This window comes from Pteropus medius, unplaced genomic scaffold (genome assembly GCF_902729225.1).
Source record: "Pteropus medius unplaced genomic scaffold, Ma_sr-lr_union100, whole genome shotgun sequence".
Taxonomy (NCBI): Eukaryota; Metazoa; Chordata; class Mammalia; order Chiroptera; family Pteropodidae; genus Pteropus; species Pteropus medius.
In genome coordinates, this window is record NW_024352614.1 from 125665 (window position 1) to 141113 (window position 15449).

Consider the following 15449-nt stretch of genomic DNA (forward strand, 5'->3'; position numbering starts at 1 on the left):
AAATGTGATTAAGAATTTTGATATGGGAAGATTATCCTGGATTATCTGTGCACGTCCTAAATATAATCACAAAGGTCTTTATAAGAGGGAGACAAAGTATCAAAGGAGAGAGAAGGAGATTTGAAGATGCTGCCTTGCTAGTTCTGAAGTTAGAGGAAGGGACCATGAGCCCAAAGGATGTAGGCAGACTCTGGAAGAGAGAAAGAACCTATTTTGTCCTGGAACCTCCAGAAGGAACACAGCTCTGTGGACCCATTTTAGATTTGACCTCCAGAACCGTAGGAGAATAAGTTTCTGTTATTTTAAGCCATTAAGTTTGTGGTAGTTTGTTGCAACAGCAACAAGAAACTAATACAAAAGATAATGGCATATAGTCTTAAAAACTTTGAATTCATAGAGACCTGGATCTGAACTCAAAGTCTTCTATTTACTAGCATTGAGGTCTTAGACCTGCTGCTTAATTTCACTGAGCCTCAGTTTCATCTTCATAGAGGTAATGATAATATTTACCTGGCAAGTTTGCTGGTAGGGTCAAAATGCAAAGCACTTAGTAGCACCTAATACATATATACATGACAAATTGTAGTATAGTTATCATTCATAGAAAAGGAAAATACTAAGAGATAGATTTGAATATTCTGCAAAAATGGGTATGCTCTCTTTGCTTCCAAGAGTTTATTTTCTGCTTATGTGTACAGAGCTGGTTTGAAATGAACTGTTTTGTTGAAAAAGCATTGGAGGACTTTGGTGACCAGTTATCTCAGAAGCCTTCCTGACTGAGTGTGTCCCAGATTCAGCCTGAGATTAAATTTCTAAAACTCATGAGCTCTATCATCATTTCTGTTGGACTACTGACAGATGTGAGAAGTCCTGAAAAAAAGTAGCTCCAACTAGTTCTTAGGTCTGGATTGTTGCCAAGTTGTTTTTTTCTCATGCTTAGTTGCTTTCGTCAGAATTAGGGGACATACTCTGCATACCCTACTTACGCAAAGGTTGATGGTCCGAGAAAGCTAACATTTCTTACTTATTTTTCTCTAATCTTAGACATCCTTATATTGATCACTACACATTACCTTTATTGAACCAGCAGTTGTGAAGCAAGGGTGCCCCGATGTATTTTTCTTGCCTCATCTTGTACCACTCTGTCCTCTAACTGAGCTGTAGCCTTGTCCCTGTCTTTAAGACATATGTTCTTTCTCCTATCTATGATATTCCTTCTGTGTGATATGCTTTTATCTTCACTCTAACTTCTACTCTTCTTCCATGTCTCCGCTAAAATGCTGCTTCCTTATTAAAGCCTGCCTTGACCATCTCAGGGAATTCAAATCTAAACTCTTCTTTACCCCACCCCATAATAATTTTTTATCAGACTCTCTCCTTTTCCTTTTATACTACTTATTACAAGTTGTGCTTTTTAGAGTTGTGTGCTTTAAAAATATCTATTTCTCTCAATAAATATTAGACATGTAGATTAGACATGCTTAATATGAAGGCCAGAGACTCCGTGCTTTTTGTTCCTCTAAATTTATACCTAATCCAAGTGCTTAGCACTCAGTGCATACTTGTTGCAATGTACAAGTGAATGATGAATTGCTTACATAACTTAAAAAACCGTCAAGAGTCCAGGCTATATCCTCCCGCCCTGCAAACTCTGATTCAATGGTTCAGGGTTATAGCCCAGGAACTTGTATTTTTAAAAAGTTAACACAGGTGATTCTGATAGATAACAGCACTTTGAGAAACATTGCAGTAAACAGTAAAATCTACCAAGTAAATGATAATTCCTGTGATTTCAAATCTTAAGCCTTCACCTTTTCTCCAACTGATATGTAGAATGAATATAATTTTGAAGTTTCTCTCATCCATTGATGCTGAACAAGGGAAGAGACTCCAAGTGGAGCTCTTGGTGCCAAAAGTTTTTCTAGGAGAGGTTGACTGTCACAGCAAAGCTCATGGGGAGAGGCTAGAAAGAGATCTAAAGCAACAAAGCAGTGGGATGAACTCTTCTTGGAATGGCAAACCTTTTCTTTAGTTATCCAAAATTCTTACCTGAGTTCTAAGAACAGTATTTGCAATAATAAAAGTGCAAATTTGGATTATAGCCCAGAGAAGGCTTGATCTAGTTTCCTTTTCCTCCTTTGTTACCGATCTCTCAAACAGCGAGTTCCAATGATAAATATACTAATATAAACTCTATAAACTCAAGATCCATCATAGTATTAAAAACATCTTTTGTATAGCTTTATTAAGATGTATTATATACAATAATTGAAAAGTACTTAAAGTGTACGATTTGATGACTTTTGACATATGCACCATGAACTCATCACCACAATCAAGACATTTCCATCACATCCCCTTCGGTTTCCTCAGATCTCTGTAATCCAGCTATCTCCTCACCCCCTTCTCTAGGCAAACTCACTCCTGCTTCCTCTTACTATAGACTGATTTGACTTTTTAGAATTTTATATAAACTGAATCACTCAATTTGTCCTTTTTTTTGGTCTAGCTTTCACACAGCATAAATATGTTGAGATTCATCCAAGCTATTGCATATATATAAACGTTATTTTGTTGTTGAGTAATATTCAGTTGTACAAATATACCTTAACTGACTTTATCCATTCAAGCTGTTGAAAAATATTTGAATTTTTTCCAGTTGTTGGCTATTACAAATAAAGCCACTAGGAAAATTAAATTCATTTACAAGTTTGTATGAACATGTTTTCATTTTTCTCGAGCAAATACTTCACAACAAAATGCTTAGTTATGTGATAAATGTGTTTTTAATGTTTTAAGAAATGACCAAACTGTTTTCCAAAGAGGTCGTATCATTTTACCAATGAGCAGTATATGATATTCATCCTATTCATCCCAGTTAATTCATCCTATTGCAACACTTGGTATGGTCGGTTTTAAAAATTTTAACCATTCTAGTGGGTATATATTGCCATTGTAGTTTTTGTCTTGGACCACACATTCTGCTTTCAAATACTCCTGATTCAAACCTTCCATTCAAGGCAGGTTGATTTATTCTATGCTACAAGCACAATTTATACATTATTACTTCCATGGCTGTTCAAACGTGAGCTGTCAGCCTGGAGTACATGCCGCTCCCCACTTTGTATATTCTACTCTTAATGAAGGGAGCTGCAAATGTTTTGCATAAGCAATCCTATCAGTCAAAGAAGAAAAAGAAGCATGCACTCTCAAAATTTTTATAGTTTCACATTTAAATATTTAAATATATTTACATATTTTATAAAACAAACTGTATATTATATATTACATTTTGTATATTATATAGTGTATGTTACATAATATACTATATAATATGGTATATTATATAATGTACCAATTTATAATATGTATTATATATGGTGTGTATATTATACATAAAATATATTAATATTATGTATTAGAATATGTAATATATAAGCTATATGTATAAACTACAACTTAATATTATATAATTATATATTATATAGCTTAATAAAGTTATACATAATTATATAATTATAATATATAATATAATTTTATGTCATATTATATAAAATACAAATATAACAGAATGTTACATATGTTCTAAATTATAAATATAACATTTATGTATATAAAACATCTCACATAACAGAAATATAACATAATTATGTTATGTTATATATTACATTACATTATACATATTAAAATATTAAATATATTTAAATATTTATATTTGATAATTGTATGTTTATAAATTATTTATGTATACTAATATCGTATATTATATATAAATAGAAATTTAAAGAAATAAGATGCAGATGAAGTAAACATTTTAAATGCTTTGTTAATCATGATGACTTAATGCGATCATCAACTAACATCTCAAGGGACAAAATACTATCACAGTGATGAATATGAAGCCATATTTCAACTAGTTTCTCGATACTGTCTAGATTTTTGTTTTTGTCAAATTTCAGCCAGTTGTGATTAGACAGTGTTTCTTCCTCTTAATGTCTCTGACAAAGAGCTTGTATATGTGTAGGTACCTGTGTGTCTCTGTGTGTTTGTGTATCTGTGTGTGTGTGTGCGGGGGGTAGGTAGTGTCAGCTATGCCATTTTCTTGTTTGCTTGAGTTGACCTTAGTGGAATTACCTCACTTACTATTTCTATGCAGGACAATTCTGAAGTCACTTGTTCAATTGTGAAGATTATATTAGATAAAACTACGTAATATAACTCATATATCTTCTCATCTGAGCATATATAAACAGAAATATGTCACAAAACATAGAGAGTAAACTGGACCACCCCTCCTTCCAACCTTGCATCTATCTCTACACAGCAGGGTAACAAAGTGAGATCTGACCCAAGGACCAGGTGAGGGCGCCAGAGACTGCTCTATATTAAACACTGTCCTAGTGATGCTTAACTAGTGTGTTAATTTTTATATAAACTATATATCTCTGTGAATCATCCTGTATAAACTTTTTTTTTTTTAAGATTCTTTCCTATGTGCTGCCAAATCCAGGCTCCTTCAACTCAGCCTTTTCTGATCATTGGACCTGAGATGTCTCCCTTTTAACCATCCTGTGGGCTCTAGGCTCTCCTGCATGACTTTCTAGTCATGGTTTCTTAGATCCACATGGAGATTTTCAGGTTATGAAACACTGTTACATACACTACCTCATGTGATTATCACAACCCTCTCAGATAGCAGGATGTCAATTATGCTAATTTTATACTCATGAACACTAAAAGGTAGGGACATTATTTGGCTTGCTAGGTCTAAGACTCCCATTTGGTAAGTAGCAGAGGCTGGAAAAGCCAGAAAACTGCTCTCCTAATTAAGGAGATTTCATAAAACCCACTACTTTACTTCCTATGCATCAACCTTGGAGGCAGAGTTCTCTTATACTTGTTTTTAAATCCAAGGTGCCATGACGCTGTCAGCATTTCAGCATTTCATTGGCATTTTCTTTATCTAAATTCCTTTGGCAAGTAAATTACTAGATTATTTAGTTTAGCCTCTTCTACATTAGGAGGTTATTGTGACAACCTTAGTAAATTTTTTTCCAGTTAATAGCATCTGGAATTGTTCTATAACAATAATTTAATAAACATGGGCAAACTATAAACCATACCAGTGAGAAGGGAGCCTGACCCTTACGAAGTCCAGCACAGTTCCTAAGCACTGACAACCGGTTGCTTGACGGGCTTGGGGTGCTTCCTTTCTGAAAATAAAACTCTCAATCTTGTCACATTTCCTCACCTGACAGGCTACTTTCTGATATCTAAGGATATAAAATATTAATGCTAACTTTTGTGGGAATTTGGTTTTTCTTTTTTCTTACGCTCTTGAAAGAGAAAGCACCATATAACGAATGCATCTAATAACGATGCTAAATTTCTAGTGAGAGCAAACTGAGTTGTCAAGAAGAGGCTAGACAAAAATAGTCAAGACTCAACTTCAACTGAGATGTTGCCAATGAGTCTAAACAACTAAAAAGACATCTGGGAGATCCAGAAGGGTCTCATGGAAGGAGTTTACTAATTTGAAGTTTAAGAAAAGTAAGATGTGGCCTCAAGATTTGAATAATAGCTATAATAAGCTTTGTCTTGTACCAAACGCATGACTAAAATGGGACAATAAGTAAACATCTCTACAGCACCTTCGACTTGCAACTAGCTACACTGAGGGTTCTGGGGCTCTGCTAGCTTTTTAATCCAAGGGCCCTGCATGAGATATGTCCTAACTAACGCAGACGCTCTGGAAGTGCTCCTTAATGATGGCGGTGCTGGTTTGGGGTGTGAGTGGGATGAATATAGCCCAATGCGGGACAGTTTTCAGGTGGAAATTGCACTCCCAGGATAGCTTGTCCAAACACCCTCTTGAACAAAGTGCAAAGCTAATGGTTGGGGGATAGAAATTGATTAAGTGACAGGCACTATGTCACACTTTATGCCTTTTAGGTAGCAACAGCATGAGTGGAGATATCAGTGTTCCTACTTCGCAGATGAGGAGACACACTCAGACAGGGTAGTAACTTTCCTCACGGTTAAGAAGTTTCTAGGATTCAGCTTAGTTATGTCGAATTTCCAAACCCCTTTCTTTCATCAGGATAAGCGCCACGTCCTGCCATAGCCAGTCTTTGTTAGTACACAAAGGCAAGGGGTTTCATGAAGCACCCAGTTAGCGTCTGCACCCTCCTATGCGCTGGGGACGACACAAGCCCCTGCAGAGGAAAACTCAACCTTTAGTCAGAGGCAGCAAGGGTCCAGGGACACAGACAGGATCCCAGAGTTCCCCTGCCGCCGCCTTCTCGCGCGCTTAGCCCTCTGAAAGCAACACCCCGGGACCCAAGTGCCCAGCGCGGCGCGTGCCCTCTGCACCCCGGCTGCCTCGCCCACTGGAGCCGCTCCCCACGCCCGCCTGAGTCTCACCCCAGACCTCCGGCAGCGCGAGCAGCACCAGGACTGCCAGGAGAGCTCCTCCGGAGCAGGAGAGTGGAGGCGCCAGCGGCCGGCGGGGCTCCGGGTTCCTCAGAGAAGAGGCTCCCATCTTCCTCAAGCACCTCTAGTAATATGATGAGATCTGGAAGAAAATCGAAGTCATGGGAAAGCGTAGCAACCGGACAGACCACAGGCTCTGCGCCCCAGGGTCTGGGGAGCGCGGCCGGGTTTCCGGGACAAAAAGCTTTTGACCACAGCTTCCCCTTAATAGGTGAGGTCTTGCTTATGCTCAATTTGCATTGTTTCTAGAGAGTTTGGCTCCCAGAGACCACCTTAGGGACCGGTGTACAGGAACTAAATGTGGCAACACTTCATATCCTTGATATATTCCACGTGTGTGGATGGGCAGTTCCAGACAAAGGCGGTGGATTCCGCAGTTCCGCTTCCATACGCCCACCCTTTTGCCCTTTGAAGGAATCTGCGTGGGTAGGTCAGCTCATGAAAGCCTGCTGTCTGTGTTGAAGCAACAGCTGCAAAGAACATGTACAGTATATTGGGACTATTAAGAACCAAGTTCTTTGTGTTGAATTGAGATATACCAAGCCATCAAAAAAAAAATTTTTTTTAAAAGAGAGTGAATCAATCATATTTGCATTAATTGTATCTCTGTCTATAGTTATGGAGACTGGAATGGAATAAGCAATAGTATATGCGGAGACCAGTAGGGAGACTATGAAATCATCAAGGTGAGATTTGATATTGGAGATGGAATGAACGAAATTTGCTAGTGCGTTGTATTTTGGTTACTTTCTTTCTGAAAGTTAGTGGTGAAAAAATGAAAGGAATCAATAATTAAACCTGGGATTCTAAATGAATGGTTTTACTACTTATTGAAGTAAAAAATCTGTGGGAGGGACACCATTGGGGCAGCAGGTTAAGAATTCAAGGATGAGAAGAAGGAGGGTCTGCAGAAGGCTGAATAATAGCTCCTCAAAGATGTCTACGCCCTAATCTCAGAACTTGTGAATATGTTACCTTACATGAGAGGCTTCGCAGATGTGATTAAATTGAGAATCTTGAGACAGGGACATAACCACAGATTATCTGGGTTGGCAATGTAATGGCAGATCCTTGTTAGAAGAAGGCAGTGGATCAGAGCGGAAGACAATGACTGAAGCAGAGATTGGAATGATGCTGTATAAACCAAGGAATGACAGCTACTTCTGGAAGCTGGAAGAGGCAAGTCAGGAATTCTCCCCTAGAGCTTTCAGTCATGCCAACACCTTGGTTTGAGCTCTGTTAGACTCCTTTTGGACTCCTCCAGAATTGCAAAAGAACAAATCTGTGGCATTTTAACCTACAAGGTAACGTGTTATAGTAGTAACAACAACAACAAAATAATATGGGAAAGAGAGGATTGCTCAATCAAGGGAAAATATAAAAGGCTTCTGTTTTTTTTAACCAAAAAAAGACAGATATGGGACAGATAGAGTTTAGTGAGGTCCAGGGGTGTGAGAATGTTATAGGAAGTTTGTTGATTATGAAGCTGGACTTCCAGAAAGGACCAAGAAGAAACCTTTTGAAAGGGAAATGGTTGGAGGACGGTCAGAATCTCAGGAATTGGTAAAATTGTTAAGGAATAACACATAGAATAAGTAATAGGAAGAATAGCACTGAAATATGTAAACCACATCCATGTAGGGGTTTTTAACATTTTTGTGTATCATGGACTTTTTGCCTGTTTGGTCAAGCCTGTGGATTCCTTCTCAGAATTATCTTGAAATGCATAAAATAAAGTTCATGGGAATACAAAGGGAACTAGTTATATTGAAAGTCAGTTGTAGCCATGAACCTTCAAAGGTCTGTGGGCCCCTGAGACAAGAACCCCAGATATAAAAATTAGTAGGAACGAACGTCAGTTGTTTCTAAAGCAAGAGTTGGAATGATGTGTGTGAAGAGTGGAGGAATTCCAAATATTAAATACTGTAGAGAGGGGAGTAGGAAGAAACTTAAAAAAATATTGTAGCGCCATTTTAGTAAATTTGTTAGCTCCTTTATCCTCCATACGTAGCTATTACTCATGGTAGAGTAAAGACATTCGAGGTGGAAAACTATTCTCTATTCAATGCGGCTTCACAGATGGAGACCCACAGTCCCACAAACCTATGTCACTCAACAAGTGTAGCCTCAGCTCACACAAAGATTCTAGAACATTGTCTTACTTCATTTGTCCTTCTTACTCAAGTCTCAGCTCCTACCTTCACTAACTAAGAAAGGGCAGTGTCTCAAATGCCAGATATGCTTCTTTTCTTTTTAATTTTTATATTTTTATTTTCCTCAGTGATAGTTGACAAACAATATTATATTAATTCAGGTACACAATATAGTGATTAGACATTTATATAACTTATGAAGTGATCATTCTGATAAATCTAGTACCCATCTGACACCGTACACAGTTATTATAATACTACTGACTGTATTCCCCATGCTATACTCTGCATACTCATGACTATGTTGTAACTACTAATTTGTACCTCTCAATCCCCTTCCCTTTACACCCACCCCCCCATTCTGACAACCATCAAAATGTTCTCCATATCTATGAGCTTGTTTCTGTTGTTTGTTTGTTTATCCTGTTCTCTAGATTCTACATATGACATTTGTCTTTCTCTGTCTGACTTACTCCACTCAGCACGATACCTTCTAGGTCCATCTATGTTGTTGTAAATGGCAAGATTTCATTCTTTTCTATGGCTGAATAATATTCCATTTTATACGTGTACCATCCATTCATCTGTTGATGGACACTCAACAGATGAATGGATGGTAGCCTCCATATCTTGGCTATTGTAAATAATGCTGCAATGAGCATATGGATTCATATGTCCCTTTAAAGTAGTGTTTTGGGTTTCTTCAAATAAATATCCAGAAGTGGGATTACTGAGTCTTTCTTTGTGTTTTGCTATAGCTTTTGTTTTCAGGTTTATTTTGTCTTGTATAAGTATTGCTACTCCAGCTTTTTTCTAGTTTCCATTTTCATGAAATATCTTTTTTTCATCCCTTAATTTTTAGTCTGTGTGTGTCTTTCAATCTGAATTGTGTCTTGTAGGCAGCATATGTAAGGGTCTTGTTTTCTTATTTATTCAACCACCTTATCTTTTGATTGGAGCATTTAATCCATTTACACTTAAAGTAATTGTTGCTAGATATGTGGTTTTTGCCATTTTTTATTCAAATGTTCATTTTTTTTTAATTTTTTTTTTTAAACTTTTCCTTCCTTCTTAACAAAGTCCCTCTAACATTTCCTATAATACAGCCTTGGTGGTGATGAACTCCTTTAGCTTTTTCTTGTCTGGGAAGCTCTTTATCTGTCCTTTGATTCTAAAGGATAACTTTGCTGGGTAAAGTAATCTTAGTTGCAGGTCCTTACTTTTCATCACTTTGACTATCTCATGCCAATCCCTTCTGGTTTGCAAATTTTCTGTTGAAAAATCAACTGACAGTCTTATGGGAGCTCCCTTATAAGTAACTGCTTTTCCCTTGACGTTTTTAAGATACTCTCTTTGTCTGCATGTTAATTATGACATGTTTTGGTGTGGGCCTCTTTGAGTTCATCTTGTTTGGGACTCTGTGCTTCCTGGGTTTGTATGTGTATTTCCATCACCAGGTTAGGCAAGTTTTCTGTCATTATTTTTTCAAATAGGTTTTCAATTCCTTGCTCTCTCTCTTTTCCTTCTGGTACCCATACAATGGGCACTCAAATGTTGGTATGCTTGATGTCCCAGAGGTTCCTGAAACTATCTTCATTTTTCTTTTTTTGCTGTTGTAATATTGGTTCGATCCTCTGCTTCATCTAATCTACTGTTGATTCTCTTTAATGTATTCTTCATTTCGGTTATTATATTCATCATTTCTGACTGGTTCTTTTTTATGTTTTCATTTCTTTGTTAAAGTCCTCACTGAGTTTATCTACTCTTTCCCTAGGTTCATTAAGCATCCTTATAACCAGTGTTTTTGACTCTAAAGGATAGCTTTAGATTCTTTTTTTGATTCTAAAGGATACATCTGGTAGATTGCTTGTCTTCATTTTGTTTAGTTCTTCCTCTGGTGCTTTGTTCTGTTCTTTCATTTGGGACTTGTTTTTCTGTCTTCCCATTTTGGCTGCCCACTTGTGTTTATTTCTATGTATTATGTAGGACTGCTATGTCTCACGGTCTAAATAGAGTAGCCTTCAGGTATGCTTTCTATTTTCCATTAGTTTCCATTAGGCTCTCTTCAAAGGCTCTATTGCAAGAAATACATACTTTGATAATAACTCTTATTGCACCTCCTTTTAAATAAGTCCAATATCATTCTCTCAAGGGTCTGATCATCCTTTCAAGGTATTCACCACAGAGCAATAAAAGAAGAAGCCAGATGATAGGAAGCTGAGGAAAATGGAATAGAAGATTCCATTTTCCAGCCTTACGTCACCTGAGATTAGAATACACCACTCATTAGCACTTCTTTTGCACTAATGTCCTAGCCTCTGCTTTCTCCCCTTATTCCTTAAAGATTTGAGCACAGCAAGCTTCTCTACTCTTAATCCTGTCATTGTTCTCAGTGATTCAATATTCATAATGATAGTATTTTCAAATACCTGAACTTTCAAACCTAGATCTTCTCTGTCGGTAATCTTCTACTATACTCCACAACTTATGTCCTTGATCTTACTTTAGATCTTCTCCACTTTAATAACTGCAGCGCCTCCAGAATTTCCACCATTCCACTGTCCAACCACCAATCCTGTCCTTCTTGTTTGCCCTGACTCAAAAATCCTCATATTTCTCAGTACTTACAACCCATTGATCTTATAATATTTCAGTCTCAAACCTCTTAGTGTCCTTACTTTCATATTTACAAGGTTAAATTTTATGGTCCGTCATTATAATCATTACATAGAACCTCATACAACCTCAGCTGCCTTTCCCTTCTCTCACTTTATTATATTCATTAGATAAACAATAATTCTGGTTAGAATCAATTCTCTACAGTTTTGTCCCTGTTCTCAGTGTACTGAATGGGACTGAAGAAAAACACATATTTCTGATGACTAGTCGTAACTTTAATAACTCATTTCAGTTGGGCTGTTGTAATGCTGCCAGGTATTTCTACTATATTTGCTTAGTTCATTTACTCTCTCATTCTCTTAAGTGACTATTTCAGATATTTTATATTGACATTGAACTCTGACATCCGCTATATCATTCTTAATATCTCTCTATAGCTTTGCTTCTTTTTTTTTTTTCAGAGTAAATAGAAATAATCAAGAAGAATTTTCATAAACTTCTCTCATCACGTCACTCGAAGACCTCTGTCTGGCCTGTATAGCTTCTTTATCTCCTGTTAGTATGGTTATACTGCTCATACCCTTATCTAAGGCTACTCTCTCCACTAGTGCCCTAAAGTTCATTTTCTCTCACTTGTTCAAGGACATCATTCCAAGAATTCTCCTCTCTCTCTTTAGTTTCATTATTTCCCTCTTTCTATGGATTTTTATCATAAGCATGCACACATTATTTCTCCAAATACAAAAAGCATCATCCATTTTTTTCCTAGTTCCTCCCTCATCTCCAGGAGTTCTTTTCTTATATCTGACCCCTTCAACGAGCCTTTCTCGGCCACTATTAACAATTGCACATTCATTCAAAACTTCCTTTTTTCTTTCTCTGCTTTACATAATGTAGAAAATTATACTTATTTTTTATTTTATTACCATCTGTGAATCTGCTTGGTATCTTTCTCTTCTCATTAGAATAAAAGCTACATGAGGACTGTCATTTTATTACTCCTACATCCCACAACCTAAAACATCGCTTAGCACACAGAAGGATTTTACATAATTATTTGTTGAAAGAATGAGTGAAATAATCAAGGTAGCTAAGGTCAACAACTTTTTAAGAAAAAATTGCCGTTTGAAAGAAGGGAGATAGTTTAAAAGAGAAACATAGGTGCTTTGGGGAGCATTTGTTTTCAGATAGAGGAAATGGTGGATATTTGTTGCTTTAACTGGGCCCCTTCTTCTGGAATTGGTCCTCTGCTTTTCCTTTGGGAAATTCCCTCTTTTCCATAGTTCCTTGTGGTTCATAATTGACCATAGTTTCTCCACTGTGACATTATTGACAAGTTGAACCAGGTAATTCTTTGTCGTGGGGGACCATCCTGTGCATTGTGGGATGTTTAGCAGCATTCCTGGCTTCTACTCACTAGATGCCAAAACACACCCCTCCTCTAGCTGTAATAAACAAAAAAGTGTCTGCAGATATTGCCAATGTCCTCTATGGCACTGTGATCACCCTACCTGAGAACTGTTGATCAATCCTACCCCCAGCTCCAAGCACGGGCAGGCAGTTCAGGCCTTGTTCATCTGCTATTTCACTGTCCTGGCCCTAGTAAGTGCTTCAGTTGGGGGCATGTGACCTCATATGGACAAATCAAGCTAATGCATGGACTTTTGAAGGAATCATTGGAAAAGAGAAATTCCTTGTGCTGGAATGCTAAGCTGATGAGATGTGTGCTTGCCATTGTCAGCAAATATTTTACATTTTTAGGGAGTGTCCAGAGAATGAAGCCAGCAGTGAAAAGCAGAACCAGGGGCTAGAACAGATTCCTGATGATAGGCTTTGAATATTTAATTCCTGTTTTGACTGAAGCCAGTTGTATCCTTGACCTTTTCTGTCATGTGATAGAATAAAACCCTGTTTTGGTTTAAGTCAGTGTGTCACAGATGAATGAGTTCTGATTTGAGCAGGTTTGCAGATGGAAAGAAGGCAGTAATGAAAGAAGGTATAACTGATGGAGCAATGTCCTAGAAGAAAGAGAAAGGGATGAAAGAGAACAGTATAGTCTGTGAAAAGTGGTAGGTGGAAATGAGGATATAGATGAGTGGATATAGATAAGCTGGGAGATGGAGAGGAATTTATTGTTACCTTGTGATGTCTGCAATATCTGATAAGAGAAGGTGGACAATAGAGAGGAAGGGAAAATAGACTAAACGGATTGAGGTATAAGAACAGATAATTTAGAGAAATAAAAGTGGGACTGTGAATGAATAAAAGATGCTCAATAGCATACAACTTCTGGATACATATCTAAAAGAACTGAAAGCACTGCTTTAAAGAGATATTTGCAAACCCCCACGAGGAGAAAATAAGCCAAATGTTTATCAACAAATGAATGTACAAAGACAATGTTGTGTATATGTGCAATGAAATATTATTTAGTCTGAAAAAGGAAAAACATTCTGACACATGCTACAACATGGACAAACCTTGACATTATGCTAAGTAAAATAAAACTGTCACATAAAGGTAAACATTGTATGTTTCCTCCTATATGAAGTAGCTAAAATAGTTAAGTTCATAGAAACAGAAAGTAGAATGGTGGTTGCCAGGGACTGGAGGCAAAGGAGAATGTGGAGTTATTGTTTAATTGGGATAGCATTGCATTTTTATAAGATGAAAAAGTTCTGGAGATCTGTTGCACAATAATGTGCATATACTTAACAGTTCTATATACTTAAAAATGGTACAGATGGTAAATTTTAAATTATATGCTTTTTATCACAACTAAAATAAAAACAAAAAAGATGCCAAAGAATATACATACTCTAAGAAAAAATGAGGAGAGTGAATTTGTGGTAGCCAGGGAGCAAGGTTTTATTTCCTCAATAGTTTAAATGTTGGAATGGAAAAAATTGACAGCTGGAATTAGAGTGTGGTCAGAGTGGAAAAGCATGATGATGAGCTGGGGAAGGTGTCTGCTGGACAAGTATGAGAAAGTCTTGAGGATGAGGAAATTGAATTTGTGAATTGAAACTATGGCCAAAAAGACAAAGTGATAGGATCCAGAATGCATAAATTTAAATTAAGTACTCTAAAAACCCTAAGACTATGTTTGTATTCAATAGTTCATTGACTCCAGAAAAAAATCAAAAAGGCAAGTTTTTTTAAAATATAAAATGTATTCGAATGACTAATATACATATTATTAAGTGATATTTTACAATCACCCAGCGCTTTTGACAAAACTGCCAAGGAAACATCCAGAGCTTGAATTATACACCAAAACTTTAGAATTAAAACTTGACTCCCATAACTTAAAAAAAAAATGTGCAAATTGGAATTACTGAGTGATTATGGAAAGGCAGCAAATAAACCAGTAACCAATAAACAATAGCCAATAAACCACTAATCAAAGGCAGTAGATTGTGAAAAAAATCTCAAACTAAGTAGAAATAAAAGTGAAATGTTTAACCATATCTGAGAAGGATGCTACTATTAAAATCAAACTTCCCAACAAAGGTATGTGCATAATAACCACAGGAAATGCTTCACACTTTATTTAAATAATTAAAATCATATTGTGACAAAAAGTACATGGTAACAGTAAGTATGCTGATTACAAAACGAAGAGTCTAGACACAAGCACAGCTCAGCTCTTTTTAGTGCCTTCCTTAAAAAAGTGACACTTTCAGAGCTATGTAATTGTTTATAGTCATAGCCTGACTCTAGGCACATCACAAGTGAGGCTTTAAAAACTTGAAGATTATGTGGCAGGGAAATTGGGCTCCCATCTTTATCATTAAGCAAACTTTCTTTGTCTTCTTGAGAATAAGTGCATATAGGAAATTGTAGCTTATGAAATCATTTAATTGATGCCGAGACCATACAAATAGACTTGCTGATACTTGAATGGTTTCTTTCCAGACCATGTTCAGTTTGCTTGGATTCCAAGCAAGAAGGCACACTGAAATAGATAATTTGCGTTAAGGTGGCAGCATGAATACCACAGTGCAAATCAAAGTTTAAATAATGAGAGTATTAACATTCCCTGTGTATACCAATTATAAGTGCTATTACTAATGCATAGAGACTATTAGAAGATATCATTCTACTAAGAGGTCCTTCTTCAGATAATATGACCTGGAGTAAACAATAGTTACATTTTATATTGATAAATATGGATAAAATTGA

The 15449-nt window shown here is 36.7% G+C and overlaps 1 protein-coding gene across 3 annotated transcripts in view; it reads right to left on the bottom strand.

Annotated features, from left to right (window-relative positions):
• Positions 1–15449, bottom strand: part of LOC120589495 (complement receptor type 2-like) — a 124281-nt gene that overhangs the window by 76934 nt on the left and 31898 nt on the right. For 2 of the 3 annotated variants that reach the window (XM_039847008.1, XM_039847007.1), the window contains one exon: positions 14790–15222. Coding sequence is in view for 1 of the 3 variants with exons in the window: in XM_039847009.1 (XP_039702943.1) it covers positions 9124–9135 (12 nt within the window). In the remaining 2 variants the exon portion in view is untranslated. Of the gene's footprint in view, positions 1–9123; positions 9136–14789; positions 15223–15449 lie in introns of those variants that run through there. The other variant, XM_039847009.1, reaches the window with a different exon arrangement.